At 40.3% G+C, this 23,046-nt stretch overlaps 1 protein-coding gene across 1 annotated transcript; it reads left to right on the forward strand.

Annotated features, from left to right (window-relative positions):
* The first annotated feature begins 1,878 nt into the window (after positions 1 to 1,878).
* pinx1 (PIN2 (TERF1) interacting telomerase inhibitor 1) lies at positions 1,879 to 21,750 on the forward strand. Its single transcript, XM_006797163.3, has 7 exons — positions 1,879 to 2,072; positions 2,652 to 2,761; positions 2,915 to 3,007; positions 3,220 to 3,301; positions 4,243 to 4,332; positions 9,048 to 9,130; positions 20,143 to 21,750. The coding sequence occupies exons 1-7, from the start codon at positions 2,054 to 2,056 to the stop codon at positions 20,800 to 20,802; spliced, it is 1,137 nt and encodes a 378-aa protein (XP_006797226.2). The 5' UTR covers positions 1,879 to 2,053; the 3' UTR covers positions 20,803 to 21,750.
* Positions 21,751 to 23,046: the final 1,296 nt, after the last annotated feature.

Below are 23,046 nucleotides of genomic sequence, written 5' to 3' on the forward strand. Positions count from 1 at the left end.
GCTAATATGGTGGGTTCTGTTTCGGGCTCTTAGCCGAAAAATAGCTTTACTTTGTTGTGTGGGTCAACTTTGCTTGCGAGATACAGAGAGAGGGAGAGGCGTTGAAAGGATGCTCCAACGGAACTTATTGTTTTTGGAGGAAAACACGAACAGGTATACAGTCGAGTCTTAATAGCTTACTTACAACTGGGCTCGTCAGGCACTCTTCTTGGCTGCAGTGGTTATTATTATATTTACATGCTTCCAGCTCCTGTTTTTGCTCGATGACAGCTCATACTTTTCCTTTTTCTCCCTCCCTCGCTCACAGACACATAACGTGTATGGCAGTCCATTCTCCCTGCAGCACGGACTACACTGCCTATGATGCTACATTCTTTAGAGCTATACCTGTAGCATTCTGCCTATTAGCTTAGCACAACAACAACAAAAAGGCGCTCTCTCTCACCCAGGAAACACGCAGAGAGAGAGCGTCACCCTGTAACCATGGCAACCGTAACCCTGCCGCCTGGAACAACTGAACATAGCTGTCAAACAAAACCCAAACAGTCCTGACCATTGACTGTAGAAAACAGTTTTCTTTTCTACAGTCAATGGTCCTGACCCGTGACAATATGAAACAGGGAAGTACCGCCGTGTAATCCATTTATTTCAACAAAGTAACTGTATTCTAAATACCACCTTTTTAAACGGTAACTGTAACGGAATACAGTTACTCATATTTTGTATTTTAAATACGTAACGGCAGTACATGTATTCCGTTACTCCCCAACACTGGTCATGGGTTGGGGCTGCAATTCAATCTGTGTTGTTGGAGATTTCGTCAAAACTGATGCAGCTGTGAGTGTTGAAATGTCCGATTTTGATCTACCATGATCTACTAAGCTTAATTTTTTAGCATGCCAATGATCAAAGTGAAAGTCACTATTACAGAGTCCACCGCTGCATCTGTTGATACTATTGCTGTGCCTTTATTTAGGCTTGTGCTAAGTTACATAAGCATGACTACAGTATTTTGTGTGAACTTCAGTTGGCCCACGTGTGCATTTACTGTTTATTCTGCTGCGGGTAAAGCCGCCGAATTCCAAGGCAGCTAGCAGGCTTCTTTTTCAGAGTTCAAGTGCTTCTTCTGTTAGTGAGAGACCTTTCAACAGGATTTCTAAAGGTGAAAAGTGATATCGGCATTAAGTGAGAGAGGAGAAATGATTCAGGTTTGCTTCTCTTCATGAGTTAAGCAACTTTAAAAAAAAAACAGAAAGGAAAGGAAAGGAAAAACAGACAACAATATTTCCACAGCAGGTCTGCACTGAGATTTCCATAATCATTTGATATTTTTATAGTTCTTCTGGTTCACAAATCCTCTTTATATAAAAACCTCTTTAAATGTACCTGTGATATTGCTTTCTCCGCTGCATGTATGGGAAGGACATTATGCAGTGCTTTGTTTGACCTGGGCACAGAATAGTTTGGGTGGAACTTGACTGAAAGATCCGGGAGCTGATATCAGCTGAAATGGATCACTGCACATACATTGGCCAAGTGGTCTTGTGATGTGTGCTGAAATATAAACTGTTTGTATTAATTAAGTAATTTCTGCTATGATGTCACTTACACCACCAGCCCATTTTAGTTTTGTGTCTAACAATTATTGTCTATAGGTGGGCTGTACATGTATTTGTATATTTAGCATTATAGCAGTGTTAAATTCAGAAACCCAGAATAACTCTGATTGGCTGTTTAAGCACGCGTGAGATGCCACGTGCAGCAAACTGTCCTACAGTCAATGGTCCTGACCAATGACTGACTGTTTGGCTGTAGCGCCCTCTGTCTGCGAAAAATATTCACCTGTAACGTTAACAAATAAAGTAAAGATAATATGACAGGATAAAATATATAAAAATGCATATAGTATAGTGTTATTCATAATGAATGAGGCACACAACATTTGCTTCCAGGAGGCGATATTCACCTCCGATACCGCCGTAGTCGTGTATTTTGCGCAGGCATATTTTGAGAACCCTCTTGGGCCTTCGTCAAGCTGTTAAAGGACCTCAGGATGTCCATGCTCGCAGAGCGTATGTATACTTGTTTCACTTTTTTAATATATATTTGTTTTTTCTGACGTTGCATGACGCTACGTTTAGGTGGTTATTTTCGCAAAACCCGGTCTACAACATATGTCACATAGTTTCCTCCTGAAAACGCTCATTAGTTTCTGGATTGTGTATTCCGGTAGTTAGCATTAGCATTTTAACAGCTGTCTGTGGACACGTGTTTTTTCTTTTGACTGCTTCCTAACGACAGTAACTCACTCATTTGTTGTTAGGTTTTGCTCTGGGGATGCAGAAGTTTATTAAAACATGCACTCTGTTAACTCTTTAATCGTAAGTTGTGGCAGAAAGCTCACTGGAAGCATGGTTGAAGGTTGGAGTGTAAAACAATTGTGATCTCTCATAACTGTCAGGTTAGCTCCTGTCATGAACACACATGCATAATGCATCCCGTCTTTGTTTTTATCGGTGTTAATCATATGTGCGTTGGCCCCATAAACCCAGTGTCAGTCAGGCGTATAGACCATTTAAAGTAGGAGACGATGTGACTGACGTGTTCTGGTTTCCTGTTATGTAACACTGTTGCTGCTGTTGTATGTTCAGCTCGTAGGAAGCTTAAGTGGTCTGTCGACCCCAGGAACAGCGCTTGGAGTAATGATGACTCCAAATTTGGCCAGAAGATGCTTGAGCGAATGGGGTGGTCCAAGGGAAAGGTAAGTAATGAAAGCGGTTAATATTGTTTTTTTTCTCAGAGACTGTACATTGGAAGAACTGGTGAGCATGTCTCGTGTCTCCCCCCCCCCCCCCTTTTTTTTTTCTTTTTTCTTTTTTCTTTTTTCTTTTTTCTTTTTCAAATCTGAATTAAGGGTCTGGGGAGGAGTGAGCAAGGCTCAACTGACCATGTCAAAGTGAAAGTTAAAAATGACAGCTATGGGCTTGGAGCAAATGCTAGCTATGAGGTAAGCAAACGTTTAAAGCCCAGTTTCACATTTGAATCAAATGAAGGCTTTTAAAAAGTCACATCTGTGTTGACCTTAACCACATCATTTTGTTTTGCATGGTGTAATTTGAGATTTTTCGACTTTTACGAATCCTCATTAATTATCTAAGTTGTCATTTTAACCTGTCATTTTTTTAGTCACATTGTGTTGCCGTGTATGATTTTTCACAGGATAAGTGGATTGCTCACCAAGATGATTTTAATGAGCTGCTTGCTCAACTGAACAGCTGCCATGGTCAAAACAGCAGCAGTGGTATGTACACAAAGCTCGATAAACCTTTATCAACTTTATACAACTAAATTTCTTAACTGTGCGACTAATAAAGGCGATCATATCTTAATAAGACAAACTAATAAAAACTAATGAAGGCTGCTTGTCTTGTGTCATAGCACAACATAGCAGCATGTCAAGTATACGATGATATCCTGGATGGCCAGGATATAGTGACTTCCTACATGTTCATAATTATATTTGGTTAGTTTTATAGTTCATTCTGCCATTGATCAACTATGTAGAGTACTATGCAAAAGTCATATATTTTACTAGGAAAATGGGAAATGGATGCATTCATTTATTGAAATGTTCAAACATGCATGAAAATACAGTATAAAATTCAACAACAGAGTTTACCACCTTTATTGTTCAACTCGCTTGAGCCGTTTTCTTGCCATTTCTTTAAAATCCTCCAGAAATCCTTTAGAACTATTGGTCAAGAGCACTTGACGATGTGGCTCCTTGGAAGCAAAATGTAAAGAAATTAGGAATGGTTCAAGACTTCTGCACAGTACTGAATGTTATATTGTAAAGCATGTAGTGTTGGTGCATGCTGGTGTTAAAAGAAATGCAAAACAAACTCATATTCAATAGTAACATTTCCAAAACCAGTGAAAACTTTTATCTGTTATCAAGCAACACAAAACTGCAAAAAAACAAACACAAACAGTCTTTTTTGATCAATCAGCCCGTTGGACAGTAGAGGGTGCTACAGTGCAACATTTAGTTACTTAAAGGCAAGGCTATATTCACAGTAACCATTATCCTCAGTGCTGTGACAAAAACATGTTTACACTACCGGATGATGATACTAAATAACATGCGGGAGTATGAAAGGGATACTAAATAACATTGTTCTAATTTCCTAACTCAATCTGGGTCATATTTCAACTTTTATCTTCAATTTTCTTCTTCTGTAGAAACTCCACCAGATGAGCAGAAAGGCTTCAGTTTGGAAGAAAAATCCAAGACATCCAAAAAGAGGGTCCACTACATGAAATTCACTAAAGGTGGGTTTATCATGAGGCGGCAATGGAGTGAGATGAACAGGAATAAATGTGCTAAGATATACGATGCTAAATACAGCAATTACCTGTCAAACTATATCCTATTTAAAAAATTTCTTAAAAAGTCAGCCAGGAGGCCTGATATTATATTCCTAACACGGCAGAAAGAAACGCATTGAGGATAATTAGTTCATTCTAACTGCAAGCAAAAATAATCCCCCCTGCTTTCTTATTTTGATGCCAATATACACCTGCATACCATCTACTCAGGCAGACGGACAGACAACCTCTTTGACCCTCGTTAAGCTTTGTGCTCTCGTCTCAGACCACAGGCGCTGATCAGAGCTCCGTCAGCCTGTCCTGGGTCAGTTGGCCTGGTGTGAGCACTAGGGGAGGTTATTTATAACTCTCCCCTCTCCTTTCATTGCTCTTTTACACGTCAGGAAGTTAAGATTTGCTGGTCAAGGCCAGAACACTGATAGGCGTAAGGAGGACGTTTGTGTTCTGGACCAAAATGGGTAACTGCTAGCCCATATTTTACTGCTGAGTCGCTGTATTTGGGCTTGCAGCATAGTTTCACGATCGCACACCTACCTTCTTTGGTGAAATGATGAAACTATGTGTTATTTTGTACTTGGATTATGTAGCTGATACAGATACTATTTTTGTTTTCTATGTTAGTGCACTCATCGATTGTAAACATGTCTAAATAATCAATAATTGTTTGTCACTAGCTTAAAATCTACCTCATCAAATCAGCATGCTCTGCAAAAACAAAATACCTCAACTTTTGCCTCACCTGGAAGAGCCTTCTACACTTTACGTCATTCAATAGCAGCTTCCTGCTTCCTGTTTGGGGCATCTGGCATCTCCATTTACTGGCCCCCCAAAAACAACAACCTCCCGTGACCTATTAGATGACCCATCCTGATAAAACACTGCCTTGGTCTCTCCCCCAGACCCTCTTGCCCTGTTTTTGTAGTCTTAATTTAGCAGGAGCCAAAAACGGACCCTTTTTTTTTTTTTTTTGCGTGAGTGTTTCCTGACAAATGAGATTCACCTATACAAGAGATACGTAATGCATAAAGCGTGGACATGGCAGGATGATGATGATGATGCTGATGTTCAGTTTTTTTTTGGTTCACTACAGATCAGAGTTAGATGCTGAGTACTCGTACAGCCCTGTGTGAAGTTTAGTTTAGATTGAAACCTTTGTGACTCACCCAGAAGCACCTTTGGCTCATTCTGTTTCCGCCTGCTTCCTGATCGCTTTACATTGTTATATACAGCGCACTGCCTTTTTAACCACATCTGCCTTTGAAATGTGAAATATGGCCAACTAAGTTTCTTATATGTTATTAGGCCTCATGAGTATACAAGATAAAATTTACTCCAATCTGTTTCTGGACAGTTATTTTATAAAATACTGTGGGGGGGCGGGGAGGAGGAGAGAGAATCTTCCTGACGAACACAGCTTCATTTAAAGGGTTCTCATGTCTTCGGCTGAATCTGAGCACATTCTGCTTTTCATCTCTGGTTTATCGTAGTGTGTCTTGTGTGCAAGTTCCATTGGCATAGATGCATGCCCCGGCCGTCTCTATTGTTGAACATTTAAGTTGAATTTTGTCTCATTAGTCTGAACTGTTTCACATCAGTTTCTTGTTAAATGTGTCTTCTACATGTTTCTAGTGAACCTGCTGAAGTGCTACTCTTATTCCCACCAGATGTTTATAAAATTTCAGAGGAAACTAAAGGGAAAATTTGCAGTTCATTGCATTTGGCATGTTGAGAATGAAACCGTTTAGGGGGATTGCAGGTGCAGTTATTGTAGCTGGACTCTTGAAGGAGAGTGCAGCTCTGTTGACTGTAGACCTTCAACTGTCTTTGGGAATATAACACTGTTTTAACATGTCGCTATACAAAGAGGTGGCAACCGTTGTCACGCAACAACAAGGAGGCTGGTATTTCATGTTTGACTGTACGCAACTTATAATTTAATTGGAAACTTGAGACTCCCAGTTCTCAGTGGTCTGATAGGCGTTTATGTTCAGTGCACTTTGAACTAGAGAACTGTCATTTTTGACCTTTTTAAATTGAGAACATATTTATTCTCTCTAAGTGGCAGGTGACGGTATTTTATGTATTGGGCACTTCCTCTTGACAGATCATTTTGTTTTCAGTTTATGGCGCAGATTAAAACCAAAGAGTTACCTGGCAACATATAACCTGTCACGGCTGTTTGCAAGTTTCCACCGACCGCTCTCCTCTCTGTGAAGCTGTTGCCAAGTTGAGGCTTGGATTTAGAGTTGTTAAGCTTGTTACATGAGAGGTTGAAAAGATCAGGTAATAGCTCTGTCATGGACTGTCAGCCTTTTTGTGATAGTTTCTCTGGTTGAATATTCCAACCTCATTTGAGCCATTTTAAAGTACATTGTTTATTTAGTCCAGTAGTTTTTTGCATCTAAAACACTTCACCACCGCACAGCTTCAGTTGAATTAATTTTATTCTAAGATTGGACTACTTTTAGCTTGGTTTAGAGCAGTTATGCTTGAGAATTGTTTAAGTCTGGGGTGTCAAACATAAAGCCCAGGAGCCAGAATTGGCCTGGCAAAGCCTAGATTCCAGACCGTTGGACAGCTTTGGAAAATATGAAGGAGGGCATAAATTTTGGACTTTTATCTGTATTTTCACAAGTTTGTCTTACCTACAAAGACCTACCTCATGGGCATTCAAATTATACCAAAGTAATTAAGTAACAGATAAACAACTAAATAGCCAAAAGAATGGATCTTTTCTGTTATTGTCTGGCCCTCAGGGTGAAATAAGTTTGACATCCTTGGTTTAAACCATTTATCTGCAACTATTGGCCCACCATTTCAAAACACTGGTGCACTCCATTAACAGCTATTGATTCCATTTAGTCACTAATTGATTATCCCTTTGAAAAAACTCTTAGATAAAGATTCAGTTACTTATAACTATTATAACAGCTTATCTGCACTTTCCAACAAACAGATCTAATAGTTTATCCGTACTCTTATCTAATGCTTGTTAGCCATAATTAAACATTTTTCCATTATGATCATTATTTTAATCATCCATGTTTTCTTTTTGGCTCTCAGTTTGTACTGCTTAACTTTTTTTTGTACTCCCATTTTGATTCAAAAGCAAGTTTAACTTAAAATTCTTCCCAGGTATTCCACTCTCACTTCTGCCGAATTGCCCCATTCTTGAGAATTGGCTTGGCTTGGTCTATAACCAGTCACTGAGATCAGTGCATTCCTGCAGTACTGCTGTAAAAACATTGTGGCCACAGCATCATCAGTACCTCTCCCTTTTAGTGCAGGTCTCCTCCCAACTCTCCCTTTCTTTTTCCTTTTTTTTTTCTTTTTTATTGATATCCTGTTCATGCTGGCTCTCTCTCTGCCAGCGCTGAGGATTGATGGCCTTTGTTTGTGGGGAAAGGCACCAAAATCTCCACTGCTTAGGTCCAGGGCCCACAGCATAAACCAGTAACCCAGTTTTAATTGCTACCTCCATCTATCACCTGTCAGGGCAGCAAGGGTGGTTGATGCGGAGTTTAACTACAGCTCTCCATCGGCTACTCTCTGTGTTGGCTTCGTTCCAGCTTTTGGGCTTTTAATTAAACATGTTTTTGCATCATGGCCAAAGTGAATTGATGGAGCCTAACAGACCGTGTGAATTACATGTATATATGCTGAGGACCTGTTCTAATATCACTGACAGTGTTTTCTGTACACTGGAGCTTCTGTAAGTCTCTACTGTTAATTGTCGTTTCATCTGTGACCTTGGAAACCACAAACCTTTTCCACTGCATGTAGGCAGTACCCACTCTTCATCCCATTTAAGTGTATTCATCCAACTTTAAACGCATAGTGGGAAAAACTAGGAATTTTTTTTTTTTTTTAATCAGAACGTTGTTATTTGCACTTTCACCTGAAAGCCTGACAATTTTGACAGGCACTTCCTCATCCAAACAGTAGAAAGGTCAAATTGGATATAATTTTTATGTCTGACCGGAGTTCACTAGATGACAACCACCACAGCAAACACCCCCCACCCCCACCGTCCTTTCCATTTATTTTACTTTTCATCGGACTTTCTTGGTTTTGCTGCTTAGACCTTGTATGTGCAGGGACTTTCAAAGCCAAGAGCAGGGGAGATAGAGGTTTAAAAGCAATAAATAACCGAATGTTATCAGAGCCCCGCTGAAGGAAGAGGATGCAGCTGCATGAACAGGACCCAGGCTTGAGACAAGCCACTGTGTGCTTCAGGAGTCTTTGAGGACCCGCTTGAAAAGGGGAATCCGGAGGCGTGGCGTGGCAGACCTTTTCGTCCAGTTTATTTTTCTTTACCGTTTTATCCCTGCAAAAAGAATACAGCCCCCCACCACCCCTACCCTGTTTCTTTTATTTACTCAGTGACCACCTTCTGCTCGCCCCCAACACACAAACACACACAAAGGTACTCAGCTGCAATATTTAAAGGTTTGCCTGGAAAAAACAGAAACAATAAACAATGTTCTTTAAGAAAAAAAGCATGCATGTTGTTGAAAATGGGACTGTGAATCAATTTTTATCACCTTTTAATTCATAAGGTGGTCTTTTTATTCCAAGTCATAGTGATACAGCACAAAAGTTTTCGAGCCTTGTGTTAATGATTTGTACATATTATTTTCTGCTTATTACTCTTTCAGGAAAGGATTTATCCAGTCGTAGTGAAACAGATCTTAACTGTATCTTTGGGAAGAGGGCTAAATCAGCAAAAGTCCAAGATCAGGTAAGAGATTAAACCTATTTACATCATTCAGAATTAGAAAAAAAGTTGTTTTGAGACTTCAATATCATAATTTATAAAAACATTAGTTTTTCATTTTTATTAATCAAATCCACTTAGTTTAACAAGTTAAAAACAACCTGTCCTGTGGCTTCGCACAAAAGATTTGTAGATAGTAATTCTAATCCAGTGGATGCATTCCTAAAATATTAGTGCAAGGGCACAGGACTCTGATTTTCCTTAACCCCGTCAAAGTCAAGCGTGCAGTCCAGCAGGAGATGCCGCACCACTGGCCCAGCTGGCTTGCACTTATCTGTGTCTCCTTGGTAATTCCAAATGATTATTGGTTGCTGATGCTTTCTTCCATCGGTAACTCTGGTATCATCTGGTCCTTCTACTTCTGCGGGGTACGGCTCCTTGAGCAGCCCGTGGCCCTAGATTAGCCGTGTCACAGCATGCAGCTTTAACACCTCTAACAGGCCACTGATGGCAGCAAGAGCGCCTAAATCCAGTTAAGGGATTTGCACTCTTACCCCCTACTCCTCTCCCTCGCACTCCTGCTTCGCTGTACTTCTGTCTCGAAGCGTCACATCAGCTAGTTAAGAGTGCCAGCGGGCATTATTAAAGGAACATCAAAATTGTAGTGAGGTGTGCAGAAATCTGAAATGATGACGCTTGCAAAAAAAGTTTCTTTTTTGCTCTTGGCATTGGTGGGTCCATCACTTCAAACGTCACTTTGCCATTTGGCGTTATGGTAGGTCTCATGCTTTTGGAACATGGCTTACAGGCTCCTGTGGGTCAGAGTTGTATTTCGAATCCAGTAAGAACCTTGAGCTTACATATCGAAAACAAAATGTTATTTATGAAATTTGCCTGCATCATCTTTCTGTTGATTTTTAAATAAGTTGTCAAGCTGTTTTAATCAGAAAAGCAGCTCAAGTGTTTATCTCTGGAGGTATATGAAGCCGTACTTATTGAAACTCACATCAAAAATGTCATTTATTTAAATGAAAGACAGATGAGTGAATTATGTAGTTAAAAATACATGTACATAAAAGATGCTATTAAAAATGATCTAAGCTGATTAATAGAACAGATTTACATGCACAGAAGAACTGGAAATTATTAAGCACCCACATAACTTGTACTTTTTATTATTTTATTATGAAAAAAAACAACACATTTAAAAGTGTGCAATAAAAACTTTTTTTTTTTGTTGTTCTTAGAACTTTTACTGGCCCAGTAGAGGCCAGAAGAACAATAACATATCTAGCTTTTGGACTCCAAGGCCCAGAAAAAGCCTCTTGCTGGCTTCTTGTGTTTATCTCGAGCATTTGGCTTGAAGAAATTGGCATCTTAAATATCCATAAATTGTACAAAAAACCACCCTGCTCTATTCCCCCAGCAGGTGCTGAGCCATAACATCACAATGGCAGCTGCTCCCCAGCTGATTAACACTGGAAATGCAAGCAATACACACCATATTTTTTTTCCTCTCTAAACGTTTGGTTATGGGTTGTTATTTTACAGCCAGGAGGGACACCATTGACCATATCGAAAACACTCAACACAATTACCATGCTTTCCCATGAGGCCTTGTGTTGAAACCCAGCAACATCTGAGGTTGCTGGAAAAGAGGTAAAGAGGGTGATGGACCAATCGAGCTCTAGGCATTTTGCCGAATCTCCTGCGAGAGTGAAGGCGACACTGCCAGTGACCCTCAGCTCACACTGATCTGTGCTTACATTTAACTGCTGTTGCTGCAAAAGTATAATATATGCTTGCAGTAATCTCAATGCCCCATGGAGTTGTAACCCTTAGTAGTGACGAGCTTTGGCTTAATGGTGTAGTTGATTTGTAGTGGCTTGCAGAAGCCACTGCCACCGGTCGCATTATATCACATATCTGCATCGTGACAAGGTGAGGCCAAGAGACTTTGACCAAATCTGGATCGGCTTCTCCAGACCTGCCCTCCTTCCCCCTCATGAATCTTCCAGCACAATCACACCCACCACCCACTGCTGTCTCTCCGGCCTCCTTTCCACCAGTCCCCCACTGCTGGTGTTTTCCTTCCTTTGCAGTGATGTGCTTCCTGCTCACCTCTTATCGCAGCTCACAACCCTCCCTGAAATGCAGACAAGCGCATGCGCACACGCACAAACACGCAGACAGACACACACACACACACACACACGCAGTGTGTACACATTCAGCTGTCCCAGATGCCTCTATTCATCAAAGATGAGAATGTATTGGAAACAGTATATGAGAATATTTTAATTGGTTATTTACAGGGAGCAGCAGCTCTGTTCCTTTAGTGTTAATATTAAATGTAAATATCTTGTTCAGAGGGTAGAGCTCTGTTTAAGGTAAAAATGTCTCTTCCAGTTTAAGAATGTATTTATTTTTTTAAGCTGTACATAATGAAAAATCTGCATGTTTTTTTTCTTTTGCAATTTTTTTTTTCTGTTATTTTTGATATTTAAAAAATGAGAAATGCACATGAAAGCTTAAGGGAAACTCATACTGACCCTGTTTCCTGGCATAGTTCAGCAGATGTTTGATCAGACCGTGATTAAACAAGCATTTTTGTGTCAACTTTAATTAACTGACAAGTGATTATCTGTTATTAAGTATGCTGACAGATGGGATGTCGTAGTGAAATGCACATTACTCCCTCCTTTCTTACAGTGTATGATAGAGCAGGGATTAGACGCACTGTTTGGATTTTTTTTTCTTTTTAATGCATGTACAAACATAAACGTAACTTAATTTTACTCGTGCAAGAGTATTTCTTAAGATTGTGTTCTTAGAGAATCTCCCATGTCATCCATAACCACAGTTTTTATGTAGCCACATGAAAATATGTGCTTAAAAAAAATAACGTTATTTACTCTGCTTTACTGTGAGGGTTGCGGCGTAGCACCTGTCTATCTACTTACCTCTCTGTTATCCATCACCCATCCCACGCTAGCAACCCGCCTCCATCTCCTGCCTCCTCCTTGTGCCCCTCGGTACAATTACTCACCGCATGACAAATGACAGGCGCTCTCTGCCGAGATATCAAAAAAGCCCCGGCCACTTTTAAATGAAGGCACTTTGGCAGCGCCCTGCTCCCTGTTCTTATCGGCAGGCAAGCAGTGCCCCTGGCCGTCTTGCGTCCCGCTCTCCTTCCTCCCCCCTCCTTCTCCACCACCCCTGCTCTCCGTGCCCTCCTCTGGGGGTTTAGTTAGGGGAGCCACATGGAGGGCCAGCCCAGCTTGATTTATCTCCCTTGCCCCTCTGCCCAGCCACTCAGGCAGGCCGAAAGAGCCAACGAGGCTCCAACGGGCCTCAACTCGAAACCCCGGCATTAGCTGAAATAAACCATTCTGCCGCCCAGTGAAAAATGTCCTCTGATTGGCTAATTAATCAGTCAAAGGGGAGCGACGCGGCTTGTGACTTGAGGGACCCAAGCGGGCGACCGCAGAGGGCCTGCTGATAAATAGACTCCCCGCCGATTCATACATCAACAAAAGTTAGTCATTTTTTAAAGCCGCCAGCTCAGTTGAAAGGTGGAAACAAGCCATAGTTTTATTTTTCCACCTACGTTTCCTTCTTCCTTTCTCTTTTTAAGGGAGTGGGTGGTGGCAGTAGTAGTAGTAGTAGTAGTAGTAACAGTAATAATAATAGTTATGATTTGATGCATTTTTAAAACCACTACTAGTTTAAAATTAAAGTGAATGAGATTAATTATCATTATTATTGTTTTTAGTACTTTAAATCTTTTATATACTAAAGTTAAGATGTCCAAGCATGATGGAAAAGTTTGGTGCTTGAGTTTTTAATTTACCAGTTTAAAAACTAAAAACCTGGCTGGTAGTCATAAGAAAAAAGAAACATCTAAAGATTACGGTTTTATATTAACCGTTATGACCACTACAGACATGACAGTTGTTCCAACATCAATCCATTCATTATTTCTGTACTCCCTAAAAGTGTCAGGGAAGAAAAATGGTGGCGAATAATTTAGTGCGATCCTTGTTTTGACGTCTGAACCTCCAGTCAGACAGTAGGCATGGTGCGCCCTGTTCTTGGGTCAGTGCGACCCCTGCGGCCTCTCCCACTCCCACTCGTGCTCCGGCACAAAGGGCCGAGGATCGAGCATCATCGGGCGGCACCTGTTGCAAGTGTTTCCTGCCCACGCGTTGTCCACATGAAGGATCGCGCTTCAGCAGGGGCTCCCCCGATACTGCCGTGTTAAGGAATATGGGGCAGGGGTGACACGGGTGGCTCTTGAGCATTTGGAAGATGCGATGCCGAAGTGCCAGGGGGGTCGGACGAAACTTTGCTGATGGCGCAGAAGCACGATTTCTTTTCAGGACCTTTTTTTTTAATTTTTATATTTAAATAAATCTATTATGCTTTACAGCTTGGTACTGAGGCCAGTGGAGAGTAAAGTGAGTTAAAAATGACCAGGAAATGTGGATGGTTGGTCATAGAAAAAGCCCGAGTACCAGCTGTACTTACGGCATGTAAGCAAACTGAGAAGTTATCTTTCATATCATGTAATTTAAAGAGACTATGTATAGGCCATTGTATTGTAAAAATGACATTGTAAATAGAAATACAACCCCAAAAGTCAAGGATTTTTTTTTTTTTTTTGGCTCACTTTTCCATTAATATGCAGAACTGAAATGTTGAAAGGGGATGCCGGTGTAAACGTGCATTGTCGCAGTGTGTTTGCCGCAGTTTTAAACAGGGCGGTGCATTCGCGCAGGCTGCAGGGCTCATTGTGAAGCTGGAGAGCTCTAATACATTCTCAGATAACATCTAATTGCTTCGAGCAAAGCATTCCCTTTCTTGAGCATTTTTGTTGACAGGCCCTTTTACACGACTGCCGAAAATATCAAGGCCCGCCAAATCCCCCCCCCCCCACACACACACTCCCTAAAAGACACACACACACATCGCATTTGCCACTTTACCTCCCTGGCAGTCGTGTGGATTGCTCTCATGCCAGCTCGCTGACACTTGCAGATTAGCGTGGGACACAAAAAAAAAAAAGGAAAAGAAAAGAGGGTGTCTGTCTCTTAGTTACAGCCCAAGCTAGAATACATGAGAGCAGGGTAATTACCGCCTGGTAAAGCTAACCGCCCAAAGATTTCCAGCTCTCTCGGCTGTTTACAGCCGCAGACTACCGTTTAATCACTGACTCTTTAATCTAATAAATCACAGCTGGGAAAAATAATCACGGGCTGTTCTCTCCCCGGGCTTGGGGTTGGGATGGGGGGGGAGTACCCCAATGTTCGTGATGGGGGCATTGTCAGCAAGCGTTTGCAATGTTAAACAAGCACAGGGCAGTCATGCTGCATGCATAATGTTGTCTTCATTTGTTACTTATGATAAACGTTCTCGCACCAGGCACAAAGTGTAATTTTTCAAACCCATTTTAATGCGTTTTGCCTCAACTGCACACTGAGGCTATGCGTTAAGCAAAGTATTGCTTTGTGGAAGCTTCATACCATGTGTGGCATTTGATGTGCGTACACTTCATCATTTTATTTATTTTTTGTTGTTTTAAAATTTACTTTGTGTAGGCCACATTTATACAGAACAAGGATTCATGAAAGAATGACACTGAAGGCAGCATCAGTACTTAAAGTGGCCAACTGAAGCATTTACCTATTTCCCAGGAAATAAAGTATCAATCTATTTTTTTCCCCTTTTCCCGTGTCCGCCCACATCAGGCTCATGAAGGATGGGGCTGCTGGACTTGCGTGTTCATCAGGGAGAGACAGCTGGCTAATCAGGGCCTGATCCATAGACCTTGAGTATCACCAAATTTATTATTGTGGCAGAACAATGAGGGCACACTCGTGCAATTACAGACCCGACCAATATTGGCTAGAAATTTATTGAAGAAAAAAAAAGCAAGTAATGCAAACAGGCAGTTTTTTTTTATTATTTATTTATTTTTTAGGAAAATAAATGAGCAACTGGAGCATTGTCAAATCCTAATTAACATGAGTTGGAAGGCGTGTTGTGTCTGCAAAACTATTCATATTCACCTGGTTTTTAATGACTTTTAGAAATCAAATACAGGTAAACTTTGTAACTTCCCCCAGGTTTAACGTCCATGTTTGTATGTGCATTTTCTAAACTTTTTTTTAACCTTTTTTTTTTTTTTTTTTTTTTTAAGAAACTGTGGTTCTGTTATTACATACATTTACTAGATCTGTATTTGAATTTGAGTGGATGGATTTGCAGTATTTCTCTTTTTTTCCACAAAAATGCACTGCATTCGTGTGTACACATTACATGACAAGTTTAGATCCAGAAAATTCTGAATTTCATGTTGATTTTTTTTGCAACACTCTCTGTGTAATGACCTTTACTCTACTCCTGACTGCTAGCACCCTCAAGTCCTATAGTTACTGAGATCCTTTGACTGCCTGTAAAATCTGGCTCATTTTAAAGTTTGATCAGATTTTTACACCTGAACATTTTCCCTACATTCAACAAGGTGACTATTACAACCAATTGATCACTTACTACCAAACATATCTTGCACTTGGCAAAAATCCTTAATTTAGGATGTTACTTGTTGTTGTCCTGGAACTTTTGGTTTCTCTTTAGAAGTAGGCAGACATAAAGTAGCCCAGCTTGCTCTGCAAAGCCGTTAGAGCAAATTAGTAATAAATGAACTGAACGTAGTTATGTTTCCTTTTTGCTGCATTTTGCTGCATTTTGCTGGGGAGAAAAGTTTTGCATGCACTCTGGTGAACCCTTTCCATCATCTCTCTGCTGGCTTGATTGACTCTCCCACTGAATGTGTTGGCCTCGGTATCCTGGCACCTCTGCCACATGTCTTACCATCGGCTTTCCAGTGACTACATTACGAAGAAGAGATAGAACTGGAGTGTCTTAAAGGAGACGGCCTGTTGAATGTCTTCCCACCCTCTCCTTTTCTCTGGGACCCTCTGTGGACCCTCCCTGTGTTCCCTGCCCAGCCCCCGCCAGGGGAGAGAGCGGAGCAGGAAGGGCCCGATAGCCAGCCAGGCCGCTCCTCTGCTGAAGGAGCCTTATCTCAGAACTGCACACAGTGCATTGAGTGCATCCTTTTCCTGGGGTTCTGCGTCTGGGAGAAGAGGAGGAGAAGGAGTAGACATGGCTTGATATAGGTGTGTTCTACAGCAGCGGTCTCCAACCTTTTTTGCGCCACGGACCGGTTTATGCCCGACAATATTTTCATGGACCAGCCTTTAAGGTGTCGCGGATAAATACAACAAAATAAAACTAGAACCGGTACCGAAAAAAAGAGGATTTATTCATAACACGTGAAAAGACCAAGGAAAACCGAGTAAACGATAACAAAATAACGCTGAAAACCAATAAAAACCCTGAAATTTCACACCCGAGCCTCAACTCTCGCGGCCCGGTACCGGTCCGAGGCCCGGGGGTTGGGGACCGCTGTTCTACAGCACAGGCTTATTTATTTAAGTCATTCTTCTAGTCCCAGCAATTATAAATTTGTACATTTAGTACATCCTTATGCAAAGGATAGCTTAGTATGTATATGCTAAGTAAAAAACATTATTTCGTGTTTATTGGTGAATCTAAACTAACCACTGTCAAAAGGAAAAAGATCAAAAAGAAATGACATTCTCTTTTGGATGATTTTAATAAATCATTTTATGCATACACATTTATAACTCGTAGCCTTAGTGAAAAAGTTATATGCTATTTATATGTTGTGGCCAGTAAAATTAAATAAATCAAATTGTTTAGTTACATGATGCATCCTATTTTCCTCCCTTCTGAACCAGTGGAATAATTGGCCATAAGTATTCAGTGTATTCTCATTTAAAAAATAAACATTTTAGTTTTTTTTTTTAATGACAGCATTTTAAAATGTAGAGACAGATAAAAGGATATAAAAAGTAGAATCATGGAGTAGCTCACAATGCTATGACAATACATTTCATGTGACAAAAACTCCCACAATACAGTGATTATGTGATACTTGGTACCTTATAATACAGCTTTTATATCTGTGTAAATGAAGGAAAAGATGCCTTTAAAAGATTAAGTTTTTTTTTATAAAAATTGTCTATATTGTGCTTTTTTTGTTCTTTTTCGCAAAGATTTCCTTTCAAGTTTCATCATCATCACTGGAATTTTGTCAACTTCTGCCAATAAATATGGGAAGCCCTACCATAATAAGTCACGAAGCAGCCACCATTCTTGCTGCTAGCATACCATTAATCTTATTGCAACATCAAGGTTTACGGTGTACTGTGAAATCCTAATTTTTTTTATTTATTTATTTTATTTTAAAAAGAAGAAGCTGCTTTTTTGTAGTTTTGGGTCTGTACCATATGCCGTAAAGCAGAAGAAATTACTAAAGAATAGAAGACACACCTGGATATGGGGAAACAAGATCCCAAACATTACTGCCGAGTAGTTTCTTAGTAACATGTTGCCCTCAACACACCACGCCAAGAAAAATCTCCAGGGCTGCTAGTAATGCTGACTGGATCTGTAGGTTTATCCCCATACTGTATGTGTGTCCAGCCTGTGCTCAGCACAGCACTTCTGCTCCTGTCAGATGAGCGTCTAATAGAGATCCCCAGGCAGTGAGGATGAACCACATACCAAGCTCAAGCCACCTTTCCCTGATGATGAAGATGTTCTTCGCTCAGTCACTCTCCCCTCATTCTTCCCAGCTCTTTCACCCTCTCTCTCCCTCCTGAGAGTAATTTCACAGGCAGTTCTAAAGTGGCCCCCAGCCATCTTCCCAAATCCCAGTTACATGTTGTTTGGCGATGTCAGCTCAAAGCTCCATCTCCACTCTCCCAAGCAAAGAGGATGCCATTGTGCAGTAACGGGGAGTATAGATTTTCTCAGGGAAGTTGAAAAGTTTTGTATAATGGCACCTCACCTGAAGGGCCTCATTCCCCTTGTTAGAAGTTCTTTGTAGTCAGGGTCTGAGGTGGTGGAAAACTTTGTCCATTTGAACACCTGCGTTGTCATTTAGCCTCAGTCACGTTTTTTCATATCGTCTGATTTCGTTGTTTTGTAGATGCGATTGTGTTATGTAACACTCGGATATCCTCACAGCAAAACATTCCCGTTCTGACCGGTCCGATTAAAATCTTGTTCATAAGTTGCAGCCTTTCTTGCTCTTCAGACATTTTTTTACCACATGAATCTGTGTATCAGACCACAAAGACAATAGCGTTTCCCTTGATGAAACTATATTGACTATGTAAAGCCTTTTAGTTGGCTAAGACTAATTGCTTTTAGGGGCTCACTTTAGTCCCTGGTGAAGTCCTTGGTGACTGGTTTAAAGAAAGGAAAAAAACACTTTTACATGCAGTAACATACAGCACATCATCCCCACACAAGACCAAAGCCACATCTAGTAATTTCACTCTACATTAAAGGCCTTTTTAAGTCCCAGAACATACATGCATTGTTTTACACGAACATTAGTTAGCGTATCTGTCTGAATCACTGCCGAGGGTCAGAGTAGTGTAATCATAATGTAAATGCTTAAAGGCCAAAACCACGAGGTGACTCGACACAACAGTGTTTTCAATTTATCTCTAATCTGTAGGGTTTGAAAAATGCCATCTAATAATTCACCATCTCTGAGGTAATATGGAAAGGCTATATTGTTTGGTGTGATCCTCAAGAGGAGCTTCTGTATTCTTCTGAACAAATCATTATGCATTGAGTAGGCCATTAGGAAAATGAAGACAAATGGCTCACAGGGGTGAGGTGACAAATTGTTCATGCTGTGGAGTTAAAATCTGGAGTGTAGTTGTTCCTCACAGTTGTAAAGTTGTCCCCTTTTAATGTGGAGCCTAAAGGTCGGCAGAATGAGTCTTAACTGTCCTACTTTTTAACCTTTACGATTAACGTGGGGATGATGACTGATGCGAGCACCTCTCACTTACATTCAGATTTAAACTAATGATGCATCTTAGTGGCAGGCACATACAGGTGCACGACATCGCCAATGAGTTAGCTGAAGTTGTTTGAATCTTTTTGAATTGCTGGGCAATGAAATATCACTGTGACATTTACTAAATGCAAAAAACTACATTCACTTAGTCTTCTTATCAACAGTTTTTCCAACACCACTATACAGCGATTTAAAAAAATATTTATCATATATTGGCATTGTTGGCCTAATTGGGTATAAGGTCTAGAATTTTTAAACTCTTTACTGGTAAAACAAAGGTTAATAATAATAAAGCAAAGCATTAATTATTCTGTGCATTAATAAGTGTGCAACATTCATGATGCTGTCAAAGAGCTTTGTACACACTTGTACAACACACAAACATTTTGTTAGCGTGGAAGTGTTACATTGTGAGTGAAGAGACAAAATTCGTCAAAGTAAACCATTGCAGACCACCAGGAAAACATTTATAACAATAAACCTTAACAGACACTTAAATCACCCTCAGCCGGCCAATCAGTGACATTTTAAAGAAGCGAACAAAGGGAAAGTGGCTAAAGCTACGCAGAGCCAGCCACGAGCTTGCAGCCTCGGTATGAGCAAAGGATCAATGTTAGGAGGGAAATTCTGCAACAATTTCAAAATAGAAGATGATTTTTGGACTGTTGAATTTAGAAACATACTAGAAAATAATGGAAGTACCTGAAATTTTTTATTGTGATTTACTTGTGAGGAGCCATCACTGATAGGTGACTGTTTAAGAAGCTAACTGTGACAAACACCCACAGCTGGATTGATGGATTTATGAAGATTATTAATGACTGGGTGATAAATGTGGTTCAGTGCTTATTTTAATGCTTTAACACCTATTGTTAAATCAGCATCCTGTTGTGTGCTTTCTTTTCACTCACTGAAGTCTGCCTTGGTAATTTTTACATGTTGATTGACGACCACTTAAGCCCCCCCTCGCTCTACCATTGGTTGTTGTCTTTATCTGTGTAGATTCTTAAAGTGATGCATCAAAGCCTGACTCTGCCTTCTTACTCGTGTCTTTGTGGTTTAGGAGAGCAACAGCAGTGACTCGCAGGGTGAGGCAGAGGACGGCGTGAATCCTGATCCTTCTGACCAGGACCCAGAAACCATCACTAAGACTGTCACGAGTACTCTCACTATGCAGGAGTACTTTGCACAGCGTATGGCTCAGCTGAAAAAGGCTCGTGGGAATGCAGATACTCCTGAGACATCAAATGCATCTGAGGAAGTCGGTCTCAACCACAACAGCAATGATGATACAGAAGAGCCCAAAAAGAAGAAAAAGAAGAAGAAGAAAAAGGCTGCAGAAGAGCAGTGTAGCACACCCGCTGCAGTAGAGGACAAAGAGGATCAAGAGAAAGAACGTTCAAAGAAAAAAAAGAAAAAGAGAAAAATGGCAGAAAGTGAAGAAGTAGTAAATGAAAACTGTAGCTCCACCTGTAGCACTGAGTGTGAAGAATTACAAACCAAGAAGAAAAAGCTTAAAAAACACAGTGAGCAAAGTGAGCTACTAAATGGACACGAGCCTGCAGAGGATGAAACGCTAGATTTGAATACAGTGCAGAAAAAGAAGAAGAAGCGCAGAGATGAGGTGGACAGTGTAGCAACAGAAGACAAGAAGGGAGAGCTGGTGGAAAAGAAATCCAAAAAGAAAAAGAAAAGGAAGCATCAAGAGCAGGGTTTACATTAGGGCAGGGGGACTCAGTACTGCGCTATTCTCCTGACTCCTAAGGGGGTACTTGTATTATGAAATTAAATGCCTTGTATATACACACCATAATAATCTGTTAAAGCATCCATTGATGCTGTTTTTTTTCTTATTATTATTCTTTAGATAGTGACTGTAGAAAAAACTGATAGGGAGTGTTTGTCACTGGAAAAAACCTTGAAGCAGCCTATAAAAAGCCTCAACCTTGCACTGGTGGCCTCTGGAACACACCGCTGTAGGAGGAGATAGTATGGACATCTTGCTGACAGTGAGATGAGAATAAAAACACCACTATCATGGCTCAACAGGAAATACAAACTAGGAAAAAGGTCTGGAGCTTCCCATAAAACCCCCAACATGCTTTACCACCAGTGTTCAAGTCAGAAGGGTACACCTGGACTAGCAATTTTCCTGTTTCCAATCTTTAGCAAAGTTAGCCTCATATTTACTGCTCAGATATTAAAGTGGGATAGACATACAGCTATGTTTAAAAATGTATTTAATATAGAGAGAAGTTGACATGGCTGTCTAATCCCTTTTTAAAATAAAAATAATTTTTAGATGATACACGTGCTTCATTCTATGAATTCTCTTGCCCATTGAATTAAAATGAGTATCATAGGAAATGTGGCCGATCTTAAAATGCATTTTTTGGAAAATATAATTTTGTATATTACTATCTTATATGTAAATGCATTACTATTTGCCCATTTTCACAGTGGTTAATTTTTTCCCCTTCATGCCCCTTCATTTTATTAAAGTGCCTCAGACAGCGTCTGTCAGCTTTATGAAACGGAAACATGTTTTCTCTTTGATGTCACATGACTGATGTACTTTGATAATGCTTTGGCAGATATATGAAAGAATTCTTGACTATTTTGAGTTCTACAGAAGGTTTTTTTTATAGTTTTTAATAAATCCAAATGTCCATCACCCTTTGAATGTGTTCTCTCTTTTTTTCTCTCCATAGGTCAAGAGAAATGTTGTGCAAAAGTATTGAGACACCTCTGATTTCTTTGTTTTGCCTCCAATGAGTTAAACTCTTTTCTTCTTACTTTTTTAAGTGCTCTTGAGCAATAGTCCTCCAGGCAAATGTTTTCTTTGGCTGCTCTTCCACTTTGTTTCAGTCCAATACTTGTACCCAACCATTTTCAGAGGATTGTATTTGTTAGTGTATGTATAATGTGTACGTAAATTCACCCTTGGCCATTTATTAAGCCACTTATTACTGATCTATGAATCACTCAGCCATAAAAAAAAAAACTTGCATGATGAACCAGAGCTTCTACACATAAGATATAACTTGATAAAGAACCAATTTTGAATGGGATTATTACCGGCAGCTTGCGGTAAGAACTTACTTTATTCCCATTTCTTTAGTGGAATCTAATGAAAAATTAAAAAATTAGAAAAATTAATAGTTTTGTACCAACAAGGTGATTCCCTGAAAACCTGACATATGGTGTGCAGTCTGTCCTTCAACATGTGAGAAAACTGGACAAGAAGTCTTTTAAAAAAAGAAGGAACAACAGATAAACAGTAAAGACCTGAAAGATGCGTCTGGCCCTTCATTTGATCCACACTGAAGTTGAAATGGTTTTACTGGAAGCGGCTGAAGTAAACCCAAGAACTGGACTTAAGATCAACTGCAACTTAGGGAGTGATGAATCCAAATTAGAAAATTTTGGTCATCAAAATCAACTAATCTATGGAGGAGGTCAGGAGAGAGTGAGTGTAAAATCTATTAGAGCAGGCTTGGCCAGCTCCAGGCTTTGAGGGCTGGTGTCCTGCAGGTTTTAGTTCTCACCCTAGGTCTGCACACCTGAATCAAATGATTAGCTCTAATGGATCAAGGACACATCTAAAGCCTGCAGGACACTGGCCCTTGAGGCCTGGGTTTGGACACCACTGTATTAGAGGCAACAGCTTTGTTTTTTCAGCACGACAATGATCGCAAACCCACTGCCAATGCAGTAAAAGCATAACTGGATAGAAAACACACAGTGGAACTCTATCATTCATGGATTGGCCTCCCCAGGGCTCAACATTATTGAAGCAATGTGGGATTAAAACGCCAGATGGGTCAAGATTTTTGCACGGCGCACTGTAAGAGCACTTAAAAAAACATTAAGAAAGAGATGAGGTAAAAAATCTGCTTGGTTGTAGAGATTTCAAAAAGTAAAAGGAAATGCACACAGGTATATTCAAACACAGGTGGTTTCCGGA

Source organism: Neolamprologus brichardi, chromosome 15 (assembly GCF_056152115.1).
Source record: "Neolamprologus brichardi isolate AB-2024 chromosome 15, ASM5615211v1, whole genome shotgun sequence".
NCBI classification, from domain to species: domain Eukaryota; kingdom Metazoa; phylum Chordata; class Actinopteri; order Cichliformes; family Cichlidae; genus Neolamprologus; species Neolamprologus brichardi.